General features: G+C 37.5%; 1 protein-coding gene across 2 annotated transcripts in view; it reads right to left on the bottom strand.

Moving 5' to 3' along the window:
* Positions 1 to 1,916: 1,916 nt before the first annotated feature.
* The window catches only part of COL24A1 (collagen type XXIV alpha 1 chain), a 323,524-nt gene continuing 299,056 nt past the window's right edge, over positions 1,917 to 26,384 (bottom strand). Inside the window, exons 54-60 of one of the 2 annotated variants that reach the window (XM_079777790.1) lie at positions 23,637 to 23,672; positions 23,507 to 23,533; positions 16,229 to 16,294; positions 15,429 to 15,597; positions 10,961 to 11,070; positions 7,981 to 8,196; positions 1,917 to 3,341 (exon numbers count right to left, since the gene is read on the bottom strand). In XM_079777790.1, the coding sequence (XP_079633916.1) occupies positions 3,195 to 3,341; positions 7,981 to 8,196; positions 10,961 to 11,070; positions 15,429 to 15,597; positions 16,229 to 16,294; positions 23,507 to 23,533; positions 23,637 to 23,672 (771 nt within the window). In that variant the 3' untranslated portion in view covers positions 1,917 to 3,194. The remainder of the gene's footprint in view (positions 3,342 to 7,980; positions 8,197 to 10,960; positions 11,071 to 15,428; positions 15,598 to 16,228; positions 16,295 to 23,506; positions 23,534 to 23,636; positions 23,673 to 26,384) is intronic. The other variant, XM_079777791.1, reaches the window with a different exon arrangement.

The following is a 26,384-nucleotide window of genomic DNA, read 5'->3' as shown; positions in this document are numbered from 1 at the left end:
TTTCACCAGGTGGGGGAAGTTTTCAGTCATTATTTCTACAAATAGGTTTTCAGTATCTTGCTCTCTTTCTTCTTCTGGCACCCCCATAATTCTGATGTTGGTACGCTTGAAGTTGTCTCAGAGGCTTCTTACACTATCTTCAAATTTTTGGATGCTTTTTTCTTTTAGCTTTTCCAGTTGAGTGATTTTTGCTTCTTTGTATTTCAAATCTTTGACTTGATTCCCGTTCCTCTAGTTTGCTGTTGGGTGTCTGTATAATATTTTTTATTTCAGTCAGTGTATGTTTAATTTCTAGTTGGTCATTTTCCATATCCTCAAGAGTCTCTCTCATATCCTCGAGGGTCTCGCTAAATTTATCGGCCTTTTCTAGGAAATTCTTGAAAAACCTTATAACCGTGGTTTTGAACTCTATCTCCAGTCATTTGTTTTCCTCCATTTCTTTGGTTTTTGATCTGTTTCTTTGTCTCCACATTTTTGCTGCTTCCCTGAGTTGTTAGGGTAGCTTTGTGTGCTAGTTGTCCTATATGGGCCAGTGGCTCGGCCTCCCCAGTTACTTGAGGTGGACACTCTTGGTGCACCCCTTTGTGGACTGTGGGTGCAGCCTTGTTGTAGTTAAGTCTTGATTGTTGTTGGTATCAGTGGGAGGAGTTGACCTCCAGGCCAATTGGCTGTGAGGATTAGCTGTGTCTACGTCGGGAGACAGCCTTATTTGACTAGACTTGCAAAATTGTAAAAGCCTCTGTGCTGAGCTTGGATGGGGCGGAGTTTCAGGGTGGAGCCTATAGCCTTGGCTTCCCGTAAGCCCCGCCCTATGAGGTTCCTGGTCTCAGTGTCCCTCAGTGTCCCTCGGTACTAGCTGCAAGCACCTTTGAGAGAAAGGCGCCCTGGAGTTTCGCCCACTGCCAAACAGTCTAGTCTCTCCCCCAATGAATCTGGATTCCCAGATTCTCGCCTGGGACTGGAGTTCAGTGCAGTCGGAACTGGGGTTCAGCGCAGTCTGGAGCTTTTGTCTCCTTCCCACTAGGGCAATTCAGTGGCACAGTCAACAGTCCGTCCTCTGCGCGCATTCACGTGCGCACCTCCGGAGCTCTGCCTTTCGCCGCTCCCCTGAGTTTCCGCCTTACAGCCCAGATTCCCCCAGTATGAGCCTGGGTCCCCAGGGTCTTGCCCAGAACTGGGGTTCAGTGCAGTCGGAGCTGAGGTTCAGCGCATGTGGAGCTTTTATCTCCTTCCCGCTAGAGAACGCCAGCTAGGCACTCAGCCGCCCCGTCCTCTCTAGCTCAGTCCTCTTTGCACACACGCGTGATCGTGTCTCTGCCCATGTCTCTGTACCTCAGGCTTTTACAGCTCCTCTGATTTTCCTGTGGTTTTCTCTTTCCTTCTAGTTGTAGGATTTCCAATCAGCCAGCTTTCCTGTGGTTCTGGATGATGTCCGTTTTGTCTTTTAGTTGTATTTTTGAAATTGTTGTGTGAGGCTGCAGTTTAGGTGTTTAACTATGCCGCCATCTTGGTTTCTTTTTTCCCCACACAGATACTTTTTTAAAACATAATTTTATTGACTTCAGAGAGGAAGGGAGAGGGAGAGAGAGATAAAAACATCAATGATGAGAGAGAATCATTGATGGCTTCCTCCTGCATGCTCCACACTAAGGATCAAGCTTGCAATCTGGGCATGTGCCCTGACCAGGAATCGAACTGTGACCTCCTGGTTCATAGGTCGATGCTCAACCACTGAGCCATGCTGGCTGTGCTGTAGCACATACTTTCTAATAGTGTAACATATATTGTATAGAAGGGCTATGCCAGAGGTGCTATCATAAATAATGCAAGGATATAGCAACAAAAGAAGACAAACAAATATCACCAAAAAAAGATTTAAAGCACATTTTTATTATAGATAGGTAATTGTGGTTTGCTGTGGCTAAAGGTATGCTTATAATGTATGTACAAGCTTTTCTATATACCAAGGGCATAATATTTTTCTTTTAATACTGAACTAACATTTCTCTGCCAACAAGGAAAGTCTAAATTGGCTGAGTCTATTTTAAATGGCAAAAGACTGTGTTTCTTTTTCCTGGATGTTGCTTTAAAAACTAGTAAGTTGAATTCTTTTAGGTCCCAACACATTAAACTTAAGAACAGTAAAAGAAAATCAATGAATACTACAAAATATATAATTTCTATAAAGCAGAAATATAAAGTTTTTATAATTTAAAACAGCAGCAATTTCAAAAGATTTGCTGAATTAAAACTTTACAAAATATATATACATAAAGTATCATTCCAGATGATCATGGGTTTTTAAAAACAGTATATCACAACCCCCAAAATCTAACCCAAACCTACTACTGGATGTAGCTGGCCTATAACAATTTTTTACAACAACTAAAAAATAAAACAAGAACAAAAGAAACCTCCCAATTCTCTTGTGATAAGCACAGGTTACAATGTACTGGCTTTGATTCCTATCCACAAAGAGAATTTTAAAATAGAACAAAGACTTCACATAAATAATGTTTTCCTTGTTGTTAAGTATGTGATCAAACAAATTAAAATAAGTACTAACAACCAAAACAAATCTTGATGTAACCAGTACATATACTCTTAAAGAATGACAAAGACATAGAAATAAACTTGTCTACGAAAGCCACAAGCACCTTGTTTTAGAAGAGCACCAAGCAACACAAAAAAGGAACACGTAAGAGGTAGTGTACCACCGGCTAAGATGTATATGCCCATTGGGGACCTGAATACAGCTTAGTATTTGGGAAAATAAGACATATTACACTGTGGTTTATAATTTTAGACAGAAGCATTGCACATTTGGGAGCATTAGCCAGTATTGCTCCATAGTGCTCTGCACCTCCAGCTGTCTAATGGGTACTTTGCTCTCAGTCAAAAAATACAGGATACCCTGAATAATTCCATGTTTATAAATCTTCAGTTCTAGGGAATTCTCTAAGAAAGCTCAGATCAATATAATTTTTAAAAGAATTAAATACTTTATCAATTATAGTCCTTTAAAGAATGACTTTTCTCCATTTTAGGAGAAAATCTTTTCTTCCTGAGATTCTTTATGATTTAGCCAATGCTTTATTCCATGCATTTCATAATGATAGTATCTTTCTGTCTATATTTCCCCTCTACAGCAATTACCTGGCCAACAGCATGAATTCAGAACTAATTCAGAGACCTTAGAGAAAGCACACAGCACTGCTTTCAATGTAGTACTTTCGTTCAGCTTTGAGATGAGGAAGTTTTTGTACTTCAATTACTGGAAGTTGATTAGGGTCCTGGGTGTGAAAAAGGAATTTTGCCTTATGCCAGCTGCCATCTTGAATCTGTAAAATAACAAAATGCTTTAATATGTAATTGTTTCTTTAGAAGTCATTCTCAGCAGACAAGATTTTTCATAGACAATGTATGCTTATTTTAAGGATTAGAGATAATAAATAGAAAGTGTATAGAACAATGCCTGGCACAACATGCTCAATAAATAGTACAGTTACTATGAATAATTGAAAACATGGACTTATTCCTTTCTCTAAATTACATTGTGTATTCTGATTTTCCAGTCTTAGAGGCTAAGGTTAGCCTTCTGCTTCTGTCGTTTGTGAATGATTAAAGCAGATATAAAATAGAAGGCTGCACTATTTCTAATATAATTAATATGTATCTTGCCTGTGTTCCTTTATTTGGGACTAATTCTTTAGGATGGGCATTTTTCTTGAATGAAAGAAAATGAGTTATCTCAACCCTTTTGAATTTTAGGCAGAAAATAACCAGAATTGTTTCATTCAGGAGTAAATTATAATTCTGTTAAATTATCACTTAGATTTCTGTTCCTCACTCCCCAATTCTGTGGTTACTATTCATATAGTTTCTTTCCTCTCTTCCTTCTAGGACTTTCTGTTTTTCTTATTACTGTATGCTCTTTGGTTTCTGATAAATTCTATTATTGAACAAAAAAATAACATTAAATAGCCTATGATTAAGATTCAATAAAACAAAATAGAGAAACACAATTGTCTAGTTTAGTGAAACTTTTTATTCAGGAGTTCATTCACTTACTTATTCACCAAATTATCATGATATAAATTTTAAAATTTGCAGGAACTTTAGAGATGATTTAACTTAAGGCAATTGAAGCTTACAGAAGGTAAATTACTAAAGTCATATATGCTAGATGTGATACCTAGAATTAGAGTTTGGTATGTAAGATATTGTCAGATTTAACTTATTAAATCTTTTAAGCAATATTTATTGAACACTAAGTATATTTGACAGTTGAATAAGATGTGATCCTCTATTTTCTTACAGTGCTTGAGAAATATAAAGATGAATAAATTAGTCTGGCTTCTGAATTTTACCAGCTTATAAATCTAGGTGGTAAGAGGAAAAACATAAACAAATAGCCATAATACAGGACCATACATAGTAAGTGCAGTATAAATAATGTACAATGAGAACTAAATTCCTCATTTCCTGACCACTTGGAAATTCCTCATTTCCAAGCAATCAGGGAAAGCTTCACGAATTCAGAATTTAAGATGGGCCTTTTTGTATGTCTAAAATTTCCACCTGGTTAGAGAGATAGAGGAGGGCATTCAGAGGTAGGAAATGACATGAGCAAAACAAAACAAAACAAAACAACAATTAAAACAACTGGAAAAGTAGAAGGTGGTTGTATGGCCTGGTCACCCCTAACTGCCCTCCCCTGCAGGCTTGATTGCCTCCAACTACCCTCCCTTGCAGGCCTGGTCCCTCCCAACTGCCCCCCGCTGCTGGCTTGATCGCACTTAATCCTAACATGGGGTTAAGTGGACAGATTTTGTCCTGGAAGAGATATTAATAGAAAGCCAGGTACCACCACTTCTTTCACATATAAAATGGGAATAATAAAAAACTACCTCACAGGGTTGTGAAGACTAAATGAGATTTCAATTAAAAATCCCTACCAGTATAGTGTGGCATTAGCTGTATGATCTCTGCCTTTGTTTTCTTAGCTATAAAATGAGACTAATAATTTATTCACGAAGCTGTTATAATTAAATAAAATAATGTATGTGATACATGGTACTTGCCATATAATAAGCCCCCAATAAGTAGGAATTGTTGATATGATGATGATGATGATGATGATGATGATGATGATGATGAAGAATAGATCAGTTTGGCCATAGTTTAGGGTAGAAAGCGAGTGAAAGCCCAAACTGGAAATGTAGGTTGGGACTGACTGTTCTAAGCGCTGAATAAAGAGCTGATAAGTTTGGATTGTGACTCAGAGATAGTAGTGAGTCCCTGAAGGTTTCTGGACAAAATTGTAAAAGTTAAATGAATTTGTTGGTAAAACTGATCTCTTTACTTATACAGAATGAGCCATATGCTTCTGACTGTCTATGATTTTTCAAATACTCATGCACTACTTATCTGGAAATGTTATGAAAATGTAGTGTTCCCTGAAAATTGCCACAGGTATCAAATTATGGGCTTCACAGTACACAATACAGAACACTTAAATTCATTAGTAATAAGTATGTAAAGCAGACAACTCTATTTTCTGTAACAGGAGTCAGCAAACTCTTTTGTAAAGGGCTAAATAATAAATGTTGTAGGTTCTGTTGCTTTTACTCAATTCTGCTATTGTAGTATGACAACAGGTATCTCTCTCTCTCTCTAAATATATATATATATATACATACATATAAATAAATAAATATATATATATGTATATGTATGTGTGTGTATATATATATATATGTATGTACATATATATATATATATATATATATATATATATATATATATATATATATATATATATAAAAGCCTAAGCAACCGAAGGACCAAATGACTGGTTGACTGGTCAACTGGTCGCTATGATGCGCACTGACCACCAGGGGACAGATGCTCAATGCACAGGATCAGGCTCCCTCCTGTCTGGATTAGGCCTGCAGGGATAGGGCTGAAACTGGCTATCTGACATCCCCCAAGGGGTCCTGGATTGCGAGAGGGTGCAGGCGAGGTCAAGGGACCCACCAGTGCATGAATGGTGCACCAGGCCTCTAGTAGGTAATAAATAAACAAAGGAGTATGACTGTATTCCAATATTTATTTACAAAAACAAATGGTGGGCTAGATTTGGTCTGCCAATATCTGATCTATAGCAAAATATTTTAAAACTAGAGGGCCGGTGCACAAAATTTGTGCACAGGGGTGTGTGTCCCTCAGCCCAGCCTGCACCCTCTCCAATCTGGGACATCCCTCTCACAATCCAGGACTGCTGGCTCCCAACTGCTCGCCTGCCTGCCTTCCTGATTGCCTCTAGCCGCTTCTGCCTGCCAGCCTGATTGATGCCTAACTGCTCCCCTGCCAGCCTGTTTGCCCCTAACTGCCCTCCCCTGCAGGCCTGGTCACCCCTAACTGAACTCCCCTGCAGGCCTGGGTCCCCCCCAACTGCCCTTCCCTGCAGGCCCGGTTGCCCTCAACTTCTCTCCTCTGCCGGCCTGGTCACCCCTAACTGCCCTCCCCTGCAGGCTTGATTGCCCCCAACTGTCCTCCCTTGCAGACCTGGTCCCTCTCAACTGCCCTCCCTTGCTGGCCATCTTGTGGCAGCCATCTTGTGTCCACATGGAGGCAGTCATCTTTGACCACATGGGGGCAGCCATCTTGTGTGTTGGAGTGATGGTCAATTTTTATATTATTCTTTTATTAGATAGGATTAGATAGGATAGAGGCCTGGTGCATGGGTGGGGGCCAGCTGGTTTGCCATGAAGGGTGTTCCAGATCAGGGTGGGGGTTCCCTTGGGGCGTGGGGTGGCCTGGGTGAGGGGCCTGTGGTGGTTTGCAGGCTCGTCACGCCCCCGATGACCCAAGTGGAGGACCTGGTATCTGGGATTTATTTATCTTCTATAATTGAAACTTTGTAGCCTTGAGCGGAGCCAAGCCTCCTGCTTGCTCCGTGGCCGCAGCCATTTTTGTTGGGATTTATTTATCTTCTATAATTGAAACTTTGTAGCCTTTCATGGAGGCCAAGGCAGGCCAGGGCTGCAGAAACTTGGCTTCCTCCATTGCCAGGGGCAACTCAAGCCTCCTGCTCTCTCCAGCTCCGTGTCTGCTGCCAATTTTTGGGGGATTTATTTATCTTCTATAATTGAAACTTTGTAGCCTTAAGCGGAGGCCAAGGCAGGCCAGGGCAGGTGGAAAGCTTGGCTTCCTCCATTGCTGGGGAAACCCAAGCCTCCTGCTCTCTCCGTGGCTGCAGCCATCTTGGTTGGGTTAATTTGCATACTCGCTCCTGATTGGCTGCTGGGCATGGCTTGTGGGTGTAGTGGAGGTATGGTCAATTTGCATATTACTCTTTTATTAGATAGGATTATAGAATTTTCATAACATTCATTATTTATTTTTAGTAAAAAGGGCTATAATTCAAATATTGATTGGTAGGGCCAGTCAATTTGCAGTTATGCCCATATTTGATATCAGGTATAGAGACTGAAAAAAATGAGAGCCTTGCTTTAACTGAGAGCCTTGCTTCTATAACCTGTTTTTTCATGAAGTAATGAGATGTAGAAGCACAGTGGTGAAATATATAAAAGAAATCTATCTATTTTCCCTATCATCTATCTATCTATCTATCTATCTACCTATCATCTACTTCATCTTCTATCTCTATCTAGCTGAGATATAATTATCTCATATAGGAAATAAAAATTAAAAGTTAAATTTATGTATTAACACCTATTTTGCATATAAAATCTATGGACGACCAATGGATGTGACTAAAGTTGACAAGACTTGACATAAGCAAATGACTGATTTTGAAAAATATAGGGTGATTATAAATCAGAACATTAACACCTGCTACCCTTCTGTATCAGCAGTTTGTAATTAAAGTCTTATTCTCAATTTTTAAATTTTATAGTTTTATCAATTTTAAGTTAGTTATGTTGAACAATTCTAAAAGTGCCATTCCCTTACCTTGCAGTCATCTGAAAGCACTTTAGGTTCAAGTAGAGTGTTTTCTTCAAAAATCTGGCCATTCCATCCCTTGAAACCAATAGGCAATCCTGAGCCACTTGTCTGAGCACTTGTCCACACTTTAGTGTTTAGACAGTGAATGGTGATGATTTGGGTGGCTTCTGAGCTCAGTAAATGAAGAAAATTCATCTGGACTTTTCCAACTCCAAACTCCAACTAATGTCATGGAAACAATATAAATATTATAAGATGTGGCAATTGAGAAATGTATAGTTTGGGGAAACTTGAGAAAAGTCCTTGAAACATAGCCTTGAGAAAGCTACTTTTCTTGGCATTTAAATGTCAGTCAGGGGTGTGCTGGTAAATGCTTAACCACTGGCTCTTGCAGGGGTGGGGATTAGAGGTAGGTGGGTGGGAATTCCTGATTTATAGCATTGTCTGATTTCCATGGTGTGAGAACTCCCAGGATGGCTGATTTCAGGCTATCAAGGTGGCATCAGTGAACAGGGAGTTAGGAAGAGATGTTAACTATAGGCTCTCCAGAGCCAGTCTGAGCTGGCTTCAGCAGACCACTAAGCTATCAGACAAGACAAAAAAAGAAATGAAGACAGATTTCATAATGCTATCTAAAATGCATTAGTAATTTGTTGTTGATTAATGCTTTACTAATTTTTTCATAAAAATCATAAATTCTGTCTATATTTCCATTTGTAGGATTTTTTTAAAGTTTCTAAAGATAAGCTACAAGTTGTAATGATAGCTTGGTTGAGTAACTTTAACTGAGAGCCCTATATTCTTTGTGATGCCAGCTCTAAAGCAGCTCCAGTCATATAGTGAGTCATCAATAAATATTTATTGAATGAATGCATGAACAAGCATTAACTAAAAAAGTGAATAATAGAGGGCAAAACTGGAGCAAGGGTCTAATTATATATTTTCAAGGCTTAGGCAAAGAAGTAGATTTTTCTAAAGCTTTAGACATAATATTATTATTACTATTATTATTATTTTAGCACTATTCATGTAGAGATGTGCTCATAATGTAAGTGAATAGAAATGGTTCCTACTGAGGAATTTATATTAAATTCCAAACATAAAATTAGAAAAATATCAGTTAGGAGGCAATAGAGAAGGAAAAAATAAAACAACAACATAAAAAGTAAAGCCCCAGGAAAAGAAAGACAAAGTAAGGACATAGGATGAAAACACAAAAGGATCATCATAAGGAACATTAGAGTCTCAGTAGTTCAAATGCCTTCATTTAACAGATGAGAATCACAAACCTGTAAAATATTTAAACTTTCTAAACCTTAGTCTCCATGTTAATGAAGCTGGGTATAAAATGGACATGGCAGGATTGTTATGAGGATCTGAGGTGCCAAGTGTCATTGACCTAGAACAGTATCTAGTGGCTCACAGTATCATTTTCCAGATTAGTAGCAGACTAGACACTAGAACCCAGGTCCATAATTCTAAGTCTATTTTGCTTTCCACTACCTTCCCAGTCTTTCTCTAGTTGAGCTCATGGGTAGGAGAGATGGGAGAACTGATTCAGTCTCGCAGAAATAAGTGCACTGCTCCTATCTCCTTTGCATTACCCCGGCATCCCTTTCTTCTATGGGCTAAATCCAGGGGAGTGAAGATGATAATGTGAATATTTGGGAAGCAGGACTATTATGCCACTCTTCATTAGAGATATACAAATTTCCTAAAAATGGAAGAATCCTTCCTTCCTCTGCTTTGGGCTTACTTATGGTAATTGCCTATTGAGATGAACTGGTGAAACACCCTCGTTAATGAAGGGGGATATTTTAAGATGACAGAGCAGTCTAACAATAAACAGTTGGAGAGACTAACAGACTGTATATTTTAGTTGCTGCTTTTAAACTCATGGTTACAACACAAATAGGCACATGTATCCATTCTTGGTCAATGAGAAATAAGTTCTTGGTAATACTAAGATAGTTTAACCAGAAAAAGAAATGCAGTTTTGATTTCTTCAACATGTTATAGATAGAACTAAGCTTTAGGTTTTATGAATGCTTGTTATAACATCCAGCCTGACACTAAGATAACTTTCATTCATTCTAAACATTTGATTTATAGAATTATACTTGAAAGAAGTTTTAAACAATAGTCAATGGATGTTTATGGGAGGTTATTTTGTGCTCAATCACACAAAAAAGGCAAGTTTTATGGCAAAATTTTTCTTTTATTGATAATATAATTTCCAGTAAAATTTTAGGTAATCTACATATATAAAAGCCTAAGTGACTGTTACGACTGAAGACCGAACAACTGGTCAACCAGTCACTATGACACACACTGACCAGAGGGGCAGATGCACAACACAGGAGCTGCCCCCTGGTGGTCAGTGCACTTCTACAGCCAATCTCCCGTGGCGGGACAACCTCCAGTGGTCTCTATCCATGGCCTGCTGGCCCCGATCAGCCCCTCCCCACCAGCCGGCCAACCTCCCGCAGTCCTACCCCCCCCCCCCTGGCCTGCCGGCCCCGATTGCCCCAATAGGGACTGGGTGAAATGGCTTTGATAGGCCTTGATCGCCAGCCAGGCCTAGGGACCCCACCCATACACAAATTCATGCACTGGGCCTCTAGTGATAATATAATTTTCAGTAAAATTTAAGGGAACTGATTATTGGTTACAACCCCTGTAGCTGCTTAGGGATTTTCTAATGTATGTGCCTATATAAAAACATATGGTTCACATTAAAAATTTTTTTAAAGCATAATAAGTAGAGTAAGTCAAGAGAAACCAATCATAAAAATACACAATAAAAATGTCAAGATTAACTAGGATTATTTTTCAAAAACAAAACATTTCTTTCTTACATATGGTAGAGAACAATATGTTGCTTCCATTCATAAAATTTGCATTATTTAAAGTGACAGAATTTTAAAAATTATTGTTCACTGATTTTGAGCAATTACTGACATGTATTCTAAAATTCAATACATACCTTTGACACAGGAACAGGAGATAAACATGTCTGACCACCGGCACTGAAATTGCAGAAAACCTCAATGGCATCTGAAGGGCATCCGAGATTTGGATCAATCCAATATTTTCCTATTAATTTATTGTAAACCATAAAGACATTTAATATCATATTAAAATATTTGAAACACTTCTACAAATTATCATACTTTAAATATATATTTCATCTTACCTGTAAAGTAACTTAGATTATAGAAATATTTATACTTAGTGAATAAATGGGAAGGTGTAAGCATTATATAAAATTAATACTGAAAATATATTTTCACATACCTATTAATCTAAAGGCAGGCATTTCATAATTTTTATAAAAATGATAGAGTGGCTGAATTTATTGCTTCATTTTACAGATAAGATGTGCTGAACACCTTAAAGTGAATTGTCTAAAGTTACATAGTTGATAGAAAAATTGGACTTAATGTGATATATGTGTATTCTGTTCTATATTTCTTAAAATGAATATGTTGTTTTAAATAATAGAAGAAACTATGGCAATCTCCCGGAGGTAAAATATATCTTTATTATAATAAAAATAAAAATAATAAAGCTTTATTTTTATTTTCAGAAAGCAAAATGTACAAAAAATGATTATCATTTTTGTGCTTCTTCATCAGATTTGTAAGTGGGAAAAACTAAAATCCCTACAGCCAGTGTAAGACTGTCTCCACTGAAGGCCCAGGAGAATCAAATGGGGCCTACAGTTAGCCTATAGAAAACACTAAGGCTGAAAAAGTATTGACCTGGTATATTAATTCCAGAATAACAGGCTTAGAGTATTGAAACTGCATCTTATTCCAAATGCAATGACAGATATTCTTGAATGAGGTAAAGCTAGGCTACAATTTGTATGAATGCCCCTTTTCTTCCTAGAATGGGGTCCTTTGAAAGCCTAAGTCCTACCTTAGGTGGACCACAGATTCTTACTTTTGACCCCTAGCCTTATGAAGCCATCAAAGGCACTATTCGGTTCTAAACACACCCAGGACAAAAGTAGCTCTAACTATTGTGCCCACTCCTCTGTCTTCTTCAAAATCTTGGCTTGACAAGACATGGGAACAACCAAAGTGTCTTTGATAGATGATTAGATAAAGATGATGTGGTATAAACAGGGTGGGGAAATGTTTGTATGGAAATAATACAATCTATACTAATAAAAGGGTAAAATGCTAATTAGACCGGATGTCTTCTGGACATCTTTCCAGATGTCCTTCTGGACAAAGCCACGGTGGCCAAAGCTGAGGCGGAGGTGGTTAGGGGCAATCAGGCCGGCAGGGGAGAGCAGTTAGGGGTGATCAGGCAGGCAGGCAGGTAGGTGAGAGATTAAGAGCCAGTGGTCCTGGATTGCAAGAGGGACTGAGCCTAAACCGGCAGTTGGACATCCCCCGAGGGGTCCCAGATTGGAGAGGGTGCAGGCTGGGCTGAGGGACACCCCCTCGCCCCAGTGCATGAATTTCGTGCAATGGGCCTCTAGTAAATAATAATATAAGAATAAACTCTGTGTTTCCCATACTCACATTTGTAAAGCTACTTTTGCTCCACCCTATATATGTAGTGGAATACTGCTCAGCCAGAAACCTTTTTATGCCAGATTTTTTGGAGCTTGTTCTCATACCTCCTCTTGATATTGCTCAAATGTCACTTTCTCAGAGATTTCTTATCTAACTTCACCCCCATTCCACTTTCTATCATATCCCTCTTAATTGGTGTGTTGTGTTTCTCTATAGCACTTACCACCTCCTAGTGATAAAAGTATTTTTTGGCATAAAGACCTTTCTTATATCTTGCAATCCACACCAATTAACTATTTCTCCAACAAGGAAGGCAGACCTTGAATTAGATTTCATTGATCTGTATGTCTTCTGATGTCTTTGTTCCTTTCAATTCTATAGAATTGTATTTTTATGCCCTCAATGAAGGGAAAGAATCTAATTTAGAATTATTATGGACAGCTATAATTATAAACATTATTTTAATTTTTATACTAATTTAGGGTATAAAATATATGTATAAGTTAAACATTTTATTAATATACTAGAGGCCCGGTACACAAAATTCATGCACGGGGGTGTGTCCCTCAGCCCAGCCTGCACCCTCTCCAATCAGGGACCCCTTGAGGGATTTCTGAATGCCCATTTAGGCCCAATCCTGGTAGGACATCCCTCTCAGAATCCAGGACTGCTGGCTCCCAACTGCTCGCTTGCCTGCCTTCCTGATTGCCCCTAATCGTTTCTGCCTGCCAGCCTGATCACCCCATAACCACTCCCCTGCCAGCCTGATTGCCCCCAACTGCCCTTCCCTGCAGGCCCGGTCACCCCCAACTTCCCTCCTTTGCTGGCCTGGTCACCCTTAAGTGCCTTCCCCTGCTGGCCTGATCACCCACAACTGCCCTCCCTTGAAGACCTGGTCCCTCCCAACTGCCCTCTCCAGCTGGCCATCTTGTGGCGGCCATCTTGTGTCCACATGGGGGCAGCCATCTTATGTTGGAGTGATGGTCAATTTGCATATTACTCTTTTATTAGATAGGATAGAGGCCTCGTGCACGGGTGGGGGTCAGCTGGTTTGCCCTGAAGGGTGTCCCAGATCAGGGCGGGGATTCCCTTGGGGTGTGGGGCGGCCTGGACAATGGGCCTGTGGTGGATTGCAGGCTGGCCATGCCCCCCGGTGACCCAAGCGGAGGCTCTGGTATCTGGGATTTATTTATCTTCTATAATTGAAACTTTGTAGCCTTGAGCGGAGGCCAGGGCAGGCCAGGGAGGGCTGAAAGCTTGGCTTCCTCCATTGCCGGGGAAACCCAAGCCCCCTGCTCACTCTGTGGCCACAGCCATTTAAAAAAAAATATTTTATTGATTTTTTACAGAGAGGAAGGGAGAGGGATAGTTAGAAACATCGATGAGAGAGAAACATCGATCAGCTGCCTCCTGCACACCCCCTACTGGGGATGTTCCCACAACTAAGGTACATGCCCTTGACTGGAATCGAACCCGGGACCCTTCAGTCCGCAGGCCGACGCTCTATCCACTGAGCCAAACCGGTTTCGGTGCCACAGCCATTTTTATTGGAATTTATTTATCTTCTATAATTGAAACTTTGTAGCCTTGAGCTGTGGCTAAGGCAGGTCAGGAAGCTTGGCTTTCTCCATCGCCAGGGGCAACCCAAGCCTCCTGCTCTGTCCAGCTCCGTGGCTGCCATCATTTTTGTTGGGATTTATTTATCTTCTATAAATGAAACTTTGTATCCTTGAGTGGAGTCCAGGGCCGGCCAGGGTGTGCGGGAAGCTGGGCTTCCTCCATTGCTGGGGAAACCCAAGCCTCCTGCTCACTCTGTGGCTGTAGCCATATTGGTTGGGTTAATTTGCATACTTACGCCTGATTGGCTGGTGGGCGTGGCTTGTAGGTGTAGCAGAGGTAAGGTCAATTTGCATATTACTCTTTTATTAGATAGAATATAAAATTAATAATTTAAGAATGAAAGTAGATTTTCTTTTTGACAAAAAAATGTGTGTGTTTATGTGGTATGTATGTATATATAAAATTAAAATAAATAAAATATGGACTACTGTTCACCCTCCAGAATGATATAATTTAGTTATCTTTTTCAAATCACCTTATGTGTCATTGTGTTGGTACTAGAATTTTTAATAAAGCTGATAACTACTAATATTAACTCTATGGCTGACCAATAAAAATTAAAATTAAATGACATATTGTAGCAGACAGGATTTCCCCTTCTTATCGTCAAATAATGATGATGACTCCACTCACTTTAAAACTTTTCCTTGCCCCCCCAAAAAAAATCAGTAAGAAAGGTTATAATTTGTACCCCCCCCTTCACAAATAAACAAACAAACAAAAAACTTTTCCTTGCTGATTCTATTCTAAATTTATTTTGCACATCTAATTAACGGATACTGGGGTATCTGTGTAGAGATAAGAAAATTTCAAAAATAACAAACCACTTAGCTTTTGTAGTCACCAATTATGAAATGAGGCATGTAAATTGCATTTTGTGTAAAAACTATAATTTTAGAGGTGGAGGGAGTTCTATGATAGATTTCTTTATGTTGCCAACTTTGAGGGTCCTAATAGGGGCTCCTGTCAACCCAAAAGTCCTCCCTTCCATTTTAATTTTAACATGAATGTGACACATTCCAAGAACAAAGTGTAAGCAAGTGATACAGGAAGAGTGGGAAAAGTTAGGGATCAATAGGATGTGTAGTAGAAAACATTTGCAAGGTGAGCCCTCAGAAAAGGATACTCTGAAGCATGTCTTCCTCAAAGAGTATTTGGTTCTTGTTGACATTAAAATGCCTTCTGCCAGGATTTTATCAAAATAATTAATATTTGGAATAAACACACAGCAAATCTCAAACACACTGACTGAAATGATTAAATGAAATTACACATCTGAGTTTGAGGAAACCAAGAACTTACCATCTGATACTTTGTGTTCACAGTTGAGCAAATCTTTGCAGATTCGTGCTGGGTTATCGCGTGTGCCAAGAGGATTCTTGATGCTGTGCAGTAAATTGCTAAGGTAGTTCAGGGTTTTGAATATCTCTGCACTGTAGTCAATTAAAGTCACTTCAGTATTCTGGTAGCTCTGCCAAGTCATCATAAAAATGATGTTAGCAAAAACACATAGATTAGCCATTAACAATAGGTAACTCTAATGATAAACAGAGATCAACACAGAAGAAAAATGTATTCCTATTGTGTATAATGTTTTGGGAGTAGGATGTAAAAAAATGTCTTATATTTAAATATAGGCATTTGTGTATGCTTTATTAATTTTGATCCTAAATATAGATTAAATTTACACTCAGAAGTCTAGTTTTCAAGCTGGCATAAGTGTAACAATTACTATGCCTACTACAAAATGTTTTTTAAAAAAATTATACATTGAATAGAGTTTAAATAAGAAAAATAAGTAGTGATGATAGGTTTCATGTTAAGAAATGGCAACTTCATTTTGTTATTTTTCTTCGATAGTACCACATTCCTTATAAAAATCCTTTAATAATATTACATTTTTATTTTAAATGTATCCCTTAAAAATTCTATGCATATATTTCTATTTATTAAAATCACTTACTTTGTCCTTAAAATGGCTCCATTATTTTAAATCTGTTTTAAATATAATATTTGAGATAAACCCACATTCTGGCCTCCAAAAAATTTCTGTTTAATTTGTATACTGAGACTGCCAATGTAAATAAAGCGAGATATATTACCTCCATCTGTAGGGCAGTATGTGATTCAAACAAGGCTTGAATAGCAGCATTGATATCCATTTGTTTCTGTGTAAAACAAAACTATTTTAGATCAGCAATAAGATCAACACCGAGTGCTCTAAAGCGAAGGCTGTAAATTCTGAAAGCACTGCTGTTAAAAGTATACTAGACTTAGTATCTGAAAGGGGTTTGTACCTCTATGGTTAGACAGATCTTGCAAATATTACCTGGCTATCTGGAAGGACAATATGCTGCCTTCATCCAAATTTCAAAAGTCTCCTAATTAAAAAAGGCCAAATGCTAGAGCTTTCCAATGAAAAACTATTTGTCTCTGCTGCATGAAAACACACACAAAATTACTCAAGAGGAAGAAGAATGAAATATGACCCCCTCAGTTAATAAATTGTAAAGTGAAGAATAAATAACTGTAGTAATTTTTAAGTTCCATTCTTGGAAGGAAAATAGAATGAATACTACTGTGTTGAGGTAGTCACATTAGTTTAATCTGATACTTCTGCGGTCTTAAAAACAATTTCTAAAGTTGGAAAATGTACCATTAGTCCCCAAAGAAATAATACAATATAAATCCAATCTCCTCCTACATTTAATAAGAGATATTTTTAGAGAAAGACTCAGCAAAACCATTAGTAAAAATATTTCTTGTGTTTTAGTTTTTAAAAAGGTTGGAAACTGAGAAGCATGAATTGAGAGAAAGTTCTGAGAAATGGCATCTGTATGAGCCAATCAAGCAATCTAATTTCTTTCAGAATGATTGTACTGCTAACATATCTTTTTACTTGGAGGTCCATATAATAGAAACTGTTTTCAACAAATCTTTCATAGCTCATGGTTGGTAATTTGAAAAACTATTTAAAATGATGGGACAATCAATAAAATGCACTCTTCCTTGCCGCAACATGTGGTTTTCATATTGGAAAATAATTGAATCATTCTGTATACATATACTGCCAAACACTGTGATACAAACTGAGGATAAAATGGTGAGCAAAAAAGAAAATTGCTCCTGTGGAGCTGAAGTTCAAAGAGGGAAAAAGGCATTAACCACATCACCTCAAAAGTACATAATTACAAATTGTGATATGTGCCATTAAAGAAAAGAACATGGACCTATCAGAGAAATTAGGGAGTCTGAATCAACTCTGGAGGCTAGACGAGGTTTGGGAAGGAGAGACCAGGGAAGGCTTCCTTGAAGTTGTGACTTCTGAGCTGAGATATGAAGAATGACTATGATTGTTAGAGGAGGTTGGGAGGGCTTTGTAGGCAGAAGTAACAACCTTGCACAAAGGCCACGAGACAGAGAAGCATGGCCTATTCCAGAAGCAGAGAGGGTAAGCCTGAAAAGTTCTGTGCAGATGAAATAGTTTGGACCACCATGTCTACGCGAATGGGCAGATTTTGGATATGAGTCACACAAAAATATTGGCACTAAACATGGACAACTGAATTCAGTAATAAACAATAGCCACCTTCATATTTTCCAGTGGGTTTGTAATTAGGGCTTTAATCTTATAAAACCTAGTATAGCAGTTCTAAGATCTTCATACTTAGGATCCTTCTGCACTTTTAAATATTAGTAAGGGCTGTAAACAGCTTTCTTTTATCTGAGTTATAACTTTTGATATTTACCATAGTAGAAATTAAAACAAAATTTAAAACAATTTGTATTAATTACTTTAAAACAAAAAATCCACTATTTGTAAATACAAACTATTTTTTAATGAAAAGTAATTACAACTTTCCAAAACAAAATAGTGATAGGCGTGGTATCGTTTTACACTTTGTACATCTCTTAACTATCTGGGTTAATAAGAGATAGAGGATTCTTTTATTTGCTTCTGTATTTAATCTGTTATATATTATTTTAGTTGAATTACATGAACAAAGCTGGCTTTATAGAGATACACAGTTGGAAGAAGGATTATTTTAGTATCTTTTCAGATAATTTTGGTATTCTTTTTTAAAGTGATTTAAAAAAATATATTTTTAATGATTTCAGAAAGGAAGGGAGAGGAAGAGACAGAAGCATCAACCACACTGGAGATCCAGCCTGTAACACGGGCATGTGCCCTGACCAGGAATTGAACTGTGACCTCCTAGTTCATAGGTCGACACTCAACCATTGAGCCATGCCAGCTGGGCAAGGATATTCTTCTTTGATACTATATCAAAACTTGACAAGTGGTAATTTCAATATCAATAGAGAGATGGAAATTAAAGAACCAAATTCTGTAGTTGAAATGTACAATAACTGAAATGAAAATTTACTAGAGAGGGCCCTAGATGGTTTGGTTCAGTGGATAGAGCCTTGGCCTGTGGACCGAAGGGTCCAGGTTCGATTCTGGACAAGGGCAATACCTTGATTGCAGGTTCAATCCCCAGTCCCAGGTCCGGGCAGATGCAAAAGGCAACGAACATATGTGTCTCTGTCACATAATGTTTCTCTCTCCCTGTCTCTCCCCATCCCACCCACTCTCTCTAAAATTCAATAAAAAATATTCTCAGGTGAGGATTAAACAATTTTTTTTTTACTAGAGAGGCTCATCAGTAGATTTAAGTAGTCAGAAAAAAGAATCAGTAAAGTTAGAGATAGGCTTATTGAGATTATCCAGTCAGAGGAGTATAATGAAAAAGAGTGAAGAATGTGAAGAGACTCAGAGACCTATAGGACAAATGAAAGCTTACAAACATACATAATTAAATTTTCAGAAGAGGTGGAGATAAAAAGTGGCAGGAAAAATATTTAAAGAATAGTGACTTAAAATGTCCCAAATTTTATGAGAAACATTTATCAAAAGATCCAAGAAGCTCAATGAACTCCCATAGACACATCAGAATCAGAGTGTTAAAAGCTAAAAATACAGAGAGAAACTTGAAAGCAGAAAGAGAGGAGCAACTCATCATATCCAAAAGATCCTCAATAATATTAGCAACTGATTTTTTATCAAACTAATAAAGATGAGAAGGCAGTAGGATTACATTTTCAGAGTGCTGAAAGAAAAGGACTGTCAACCAAAAAATTTATAGCCAGTAAAACTATTCTTCACAAATGAGGAAACATTAAGACATTTTCAGATAAACAAATACTGAGGCTGTACATCACTAGCAAGTCTTTCCCGAGAAATAATATAGGAGTCTTTTAGGCTGAAATTAAAGGATACAAGGCAGAAAATTGAATTCACATGAAAAAATAAAGAGCACTGGTAAAGGTAACTATATGGGTAAATCTAAAAGACAATGTAAATCCCAAATAGCCATAACAATCTTGAAAAGAATAAGAAAGTTGGAGATCTCACACTTCAATTTAAAAACTTACTACAAAGCTACAGTAATCAAAGCAGTGTGATACTGGTATAAAGATAGATATATGGACCAATGGAATAAAACTGAGTCCAGAAATAAATCCTCATATATAGTCAAATATTTTTTTTACAAGGGTGCTATGACCATTCAGTAAGGAAAGAAGAGTCTTTCCAACAAATAGTGCTGAGAAAATTTGATATACACATGCAGAAAAATGAAGTTATACTCGTACCTTACATCAGATACAAAAATTTACTCAAAATGGATTAAAGAGTTAAATATAAGCGCTAAAACTATAAAACTCTTAGAAGTAAGTATAGGGAAAAAGCTTCATGACATTGGATTTAACAATGATTTTTTTGGATATGACACAAAAAATAAGGCAACAAAAGAAAAAGGAGATAAACTGGCCTACATAAAAATTAAAGACTACTGTGCAAAGGACACTATCAACAGAGTGAAAAGGCAGCCCATGGGATGGGAAAAGATATTTGCAAATTACCTATCTGATAAGAAATTAATATTCAGAATACCTAAAGATTTCCTACAACTCAACAAAAGCAACAAAACAAAAACAAGCAACCCAATAATAAAAAAGGGGCAAAAACATTTTCTAAAGAAGATATAGAAGCCAATTTTTCCAAAGAAGATATTTGAATAGACATTTTCTCAAAGGAGATATATAAGCCAATAAGCACATAAAAAGATGAACGACATCACTAATCACTAGGGAAATGCAAATCAAAACCAGAGTTAGATACCACTTCACACCCATTAGGATGGCTATTATAAAACCAGATAGAATATAACAGGTATTCTCAAGATGTGGAGAATTTAGAACCCCGTGCATTGCTGGTGAGAAAGTGAAATGGCGCAGCTGCTGTGGAAAACAGTATAGCAGTTGCGCAAAATGTTAAGCGTGGAATTCCTACATGATCCAGCAATTCCAATATGCTGAAATGTACTGAAAGCAGGGAGTCTTAACAGATGTTTGGACACCTATGTGCATACCAGCATTATTCACAACAGCAAAAATATGAAAGCAATCCAACTGTCCATCTAGACAAACAAAATGTGGTACATATACACAATGACACATGCTACAATGTGGATGAACCCTGAAGACATATGTTTAGTGAAATAAGCCAGTCTAAAAAGAACAAATACTGTATGACTTCACTTCTATGAGGTACCAAGAGTAGCCAAATTAATAAAGATAGATAGTAGAATGGTGGTTGCCAGGGGCTAGGGAAAGGGAGGAATGGAGAATTATTATTTACTGAATATAGAGTTTCAGTTCTGGAAGAAGAAAAAAATTCTAGGCATGGTTGCACAACAATGTGAATGTACTTAATACCATTAAACTGTACACTTAAAGTTGTTAAAATGATAACTTTTATGTTATGTATATTTTATCACAATTAATAAGTAAGTAAATATGTTCATTATCCCTTACACCTAACCAGCTCACTTCTGGAAATTGGTCCTATAGATATTCTGCGAACTGATATGTAGATGAATAACACATTTGTACTGTTTGTATCAGGAAAAGATTGGAAATAACTTAGACACCCATTACCAGAAGCCTGAATGGATGAATAAATTGTACATTTTGTAGTGAAATGACCATGTTTCATTTTGTGAGTGTGTGGCAATAAAAACACAATGACCTTTAGTAGTTTAGTCGTATACAGTTTGGTGCTGCATTTATGCTAAGGTACCAGAAATTTTAATCACCATCAGTGCAAATGTCAACTAAAAAAAAAAGCAACTTTTTCAATAGCCATTGAAAAGAAAGAAGATCATAACACTTGGCCACTCATGAATTTTGTTGGCAATATCTATAATCATGTAATTTCCAATGTATTCATAAAGCTTCTTGCCTGGCACATTGTAGGCATTTAATGTGTTGACTGTTAATTTTTCTCAAGGTTAGCCTTTAGGGAAGGCAGGCACAGAGAGACTATTTTGCTTTGGAAGTCATTCAACAACATTTAAGAGCGCACATCTGAATGTAAAACTTACATTAGGCACAGTGAGGGAATCCCAAAGAAGTAGCTTCCTCCATATATTCTAGTTAGAACATATTCTTACATGAAAATCACTTACTGTTTATAGAAAGGTGACATAAAATAGAATACAGAGAATGAGTAATCAGATTGGGGAGACTAATAGGGAGATTAGAAAGCTTCATTATAACTTGGGGGAGTATAATTGTCACACTTCTCTCACAATTTATTTGAATGAAACGTGGTCCTGGTCAGGGCACCCCAGTATTTTGAGAAGTGTTATTTTCCAGGCCATCTTAAGATCAATGGATGATGCAAACACTGATGGGATAGGAACTGATTTCCGGTCACACACTTCTCCAGGTTGAAGTAATTGCTTATTCTAGGGGACCAGGATGGTACCAGCAGCTGTAAACTCTCAAGTCACCAATCCAGGTTGCACAGTTGACCCATTAATTAGAATAACTGAGTTGAAAATTCCTTATCTCATTTAATGATTTAAATGATTACTGTTTTCCCCACATCAGACACAGACATATATACCCATCCTATTCTTCCCTTTATCCCACCAATCATTTTTGGTTAAGTTTGACTTCTTGTTTATTTCTTTGTTACTTTTTAAGTATCTTACCATGTGCACTGAGTTTCGGTCATCACCCTGATAATTCAAATGCACCATCAATTTATGTCCCTTTTCCTGAAACACTTCCCTCTAGCTATTCTACTTTAGGAACTTGAGTAACTTACTTTATTTTTAAAAGGGAATGAGATTAGAAATTTTTAAACTTTTCTTATCTTGACCCATGGTAAGAAATACATTTTATATCATGACAAGATTCACACAAACAAACATATTTAACTGAAAAGTTTTGCAACACAATATTTATTCTTACTAGTGGATATATACTGATTTTTTCTTTTATATTGAACCAGGGTGAAAGGAAGAACAGAAAAGTTGACAGTAATTTGAATATTTAAAGAAAGACATCTGCATTGATATTCATGCCAGGGAAGGTTTTATTAATCAAATGGACAGAGAGGGGGAGTAATTTTTAAAAATCATAGAGAAATGAACCTCCTGTTTCCAAGGAGACAGTCTTCCTTATGGCACTTTGCTTGAAAGTTATTCCCTACCACGATGAAAAGCTGAGAGGAATGAAGAGTTCCTGACCTCCTGTGAGTAGGCCATAATGATCAGCCAACTAGAACTGCCACAGATCCAAATGACACTAGAGAAGCACGTGGAAATAAGTAAGGCTTGGGACTGGCCACTGTTTGGGATAGTGTAGCCAACAGTGGATCTCATTTATGCAGGAAATCTAACCAAGGATCATTGCATTTGACTAGGATGCTGTAGGGGTGGGGTGGGGGTGAGATTGGGGATAGAAGGAGATCCCTTATAGACAGCAGGAAGATAAAGTGGATACAGAGTACAAGGGAAACAAGGCTGGGAACATTAGAGGCCAGGAAATAATACCTGACAATGAGGCAACAGAAGCATTGCCTCAAAGATAAGGGTAGCAAGTGTTTGGGTTGTAATAGGTAACAAGCAAATACATAAGAAGTCTGAGGGTTTATACAGCCACCAGCAACTGAGATTCATATAAAGCTTAACAAGTGAATAACTCTGGCTGGGAAAAAGAAGAAGAAAGACTTAAAAAAGGAGAGCTATGGACCAGATGTAGGAAGAAATGGAGGGAGTTAGTATTTTTTGACCAATCTTTATGTCAGGCACTGTGCTGAGTGCTTTACTTCTTACTTAAAACCATCTCTATTTTAGAGACAAGAAATCTGAGGCTTGGACATGATATTATTATAGCTGGGAAGGTTCTATATCAGATTAGCAAAAAGAACAGACGCAGGAAAGAGGGGCATGGAGGGAGTTAATGGAAGCTTTAGAAAGTTAATGATTCACTAAGAAAAAATAAACAAAACCAAGAAAACTTACTCTTGGGCCTGGTGCTCCAGGTGGACCCTATGACATAACAAATTAAAAAAAATTCATTCAGCAGATATCTCAAGTCAGGCAAGCATATAAGCATCAATGATACACAGATATAAAGTATAAATAAACTCACAGGAGGCCCAGGTTGACCTCTTGGTCCTTGGGGACCCTAGAAGAAATGGAGACAAAGCACAATATGTATATATTATGCTTTTGGTTTGATATAAACAAGACAACAAATAGTCAACCTCTAACATTGCCTTTTTGTGTGAGGCAAGTCTTAAGATACAAAGTTGTAGTATTTGAAGTTATATGCTCTTGCATTGAGTTATCACCCACATTCATGAACAAACCAGATATTTATTTCCATGTATTACTTATATTAGAAACTGAACTTATTGACATTAATAAACCATCATAAATATATCACAAATATATCACTTAAAATGTTAATATTAAGTATGTTTTCCCCGTTATTTCTATCTAACATTCACCTAATTGTCAAAGATGAAAATTTCAGTGTTCTTAGATATATCTCTTTCCTTCAACATCCACCTATAAGTTGGTTACCAACTATATTGATTTCACCTCCAAATCTCTCCAAAATACTACTTCTCCATCCTCACAGCAACTGTCTTAGTTCAGTGCTAATCATGTTCTGTGAACTGAATGTTTGTTTCCTGCAAATTCATATACGGAAGCCCTAATCTCCAATGTGACGGTATTTGGAGGTGGGGCTGTGCAAAGGGCATGTGGAGCCTTCCAACAATATAACATTTATTAGTTCTTTTTTATTGCTCTTGCTAACACACCATTAAGGAAAAGTAATGAATGGTAGTGGTCTTTTAAGAAGAGACAAGAGAGATGATCTCTCTCCACCATGTAAGGATATAGCAAGAGGGTGACCTTCTGAAAACCAGGAAGAGAACCCTGATCAGACTTGAAATCTGTCAGCAGCTTGATTTTGGCCTCCCCAGCCTTCCAAACTGTGAGAAATAAAGGTTTGTTGTTTAACCCTTCCAGCTGATGGCAATTTGTTAAAGCAGCCCTAGCTGACTAAGACATCATGTTTTGCCTGGACTGATTTTCTCATTTCCTGCCTGAATTTATTCTACTATGCTAATTACAATTCTACTCATAAGATGGAAATCTAATAGTGTAATTACTTAGTTGAAATTATTCAATGGCTCTTTATTGTTTAGATGATAGAGTATAAAATTCTGAATTGTGATAGCCACCATCTATTGGGAACTCACTAAATGCCAAATTGTGTGCTGCTTGTTTATGGATAACGCGTTGTATGCCAAGTTGTGTGCTATATTCCCACTTTACAGTCAAGAAAAGATAGTGGTTAAGTAACCACAAATAAGGGGCAGCTAGGATTAAAATTTAAGTCAATTGGATACAAAAGCCTATGTTTTTGTTAATGTGCACCTGTGCCTCTCTTCAAGGTCTGGGCCTCACTTCCACTTGCTCATTTCCCTTCCTCCCCCCACCCCCCATGCACAAATTCATGCACTGGGCTTCTAACACACACACACACACACACACACACACACACACACACACACACACTGAGTGGCCAGATTATTATGCGTTCAGAGATCCTAATAATCTGGCCATTCAGTGTATAGAGGCTCAGAGTTTGGCTGTGTGTGTTTCTCCATTCTGGATCAACATGGTAAAAATAAAGTTGACATTTCACCCCACTTTGCATATTTCTGACATTTGCAAAAATCTCACTGATGGTTCAGTACAAAATATATATCTTCTTTGTGACTTTGAAAGAGAAATTTATCACAGAAAGAAATAATTACTTATGCTGCTGATTTTATTGAGTTCATTTCAGCTAGTTTCCCAGAATAAGTCATATCACCACAAATATGCTCAAACAAAATACTTCAAACAAGACAGGGCAGGACAACCCCAATCTGCACAGAACAGGGCAATTGCCCAAGTAAAACAAAATGTTATTCCAACAATATAACATTTATTAGTGTTTTTTTTATTTCTCTTGCTAACACACCATTAAGGAAAAGTAATTCACTCTCTCTAGTTACTATATAAAGCAGTTTATAATAAAACTCAATTGTCTATGTTAATTTCCTAAAGGTAACCAAATTAAGGTGAATAGTTATGGTGGTTTTGGCTATAATGAAAGCACTACCTTTGAAAATAGACTTTCTCTTGATTTAATTCCAGAATTTACTGATGATCCTCTAAAAATAACATGTTCTATCATTAGACTTTGAAAATAATGGTAAGTGCATGTTCTTGAACCAGAGTATTTATATAAATACAATCATGATTTAGCTTCATAATCTTTAAGCTGGCGTAGCTGAACAGAGCTTTCCTTTCCTCCTTTGTAAATTGAGAAGCTTGCATTATGGGATGTTTAACAAAACCCCTGGTCTTTACCCTCTGGATTCCACTAACTTGCCCTTTCCCCTCCTCCTTGGGCACTGGAAGTTTGTACCATAATTATGAAGAGTGCTATGGTAACCAACAGAGCAAAAGACTAATAAGTATACTAATTCAGGAAATACTACTCTACTAGCTTAAATTGGAAATGGCTGTTAATTTTTTAATTTTAGGGAATAGTATGCATTCATTAATCAATTCACTTCTCAAATAGTGCCTATGACATGGCGGGTTCTGTTCCGGACACGTAACCAGTAGATCAGACACAGTTCCCTGCTCTCATAAAGTTTAAATTCTAGCACAGGAGACATAAAATAAATAATTTCAATTAGTGCTAAAAGCCATGAGGAAAACAAAACTGGATATTGTGAAAGAGAACGAGCAGGAATAACAAGACAGGGTAGTCATGGGAGGCTTCTCTAAGATGATATTTGAGCAGAGTCCTGAATAATGAGATAAA

This window comes from Cnephaeus nilssonii (assembly GCF_951640355.1).
Source record: "Cnephaeus nilssonii genome assembly, chromosome: 7".
NCBI classification, from domain to species: Eukaryota; Metazoa; Chordata; class Mammalia; order Chiroptera; family Vespertilionidae; genus Cnephaeus; species Cnephaeus nilssonii.
This window is presented reverse-complemented; position numbering and strand designations above follow the sequence as displayed.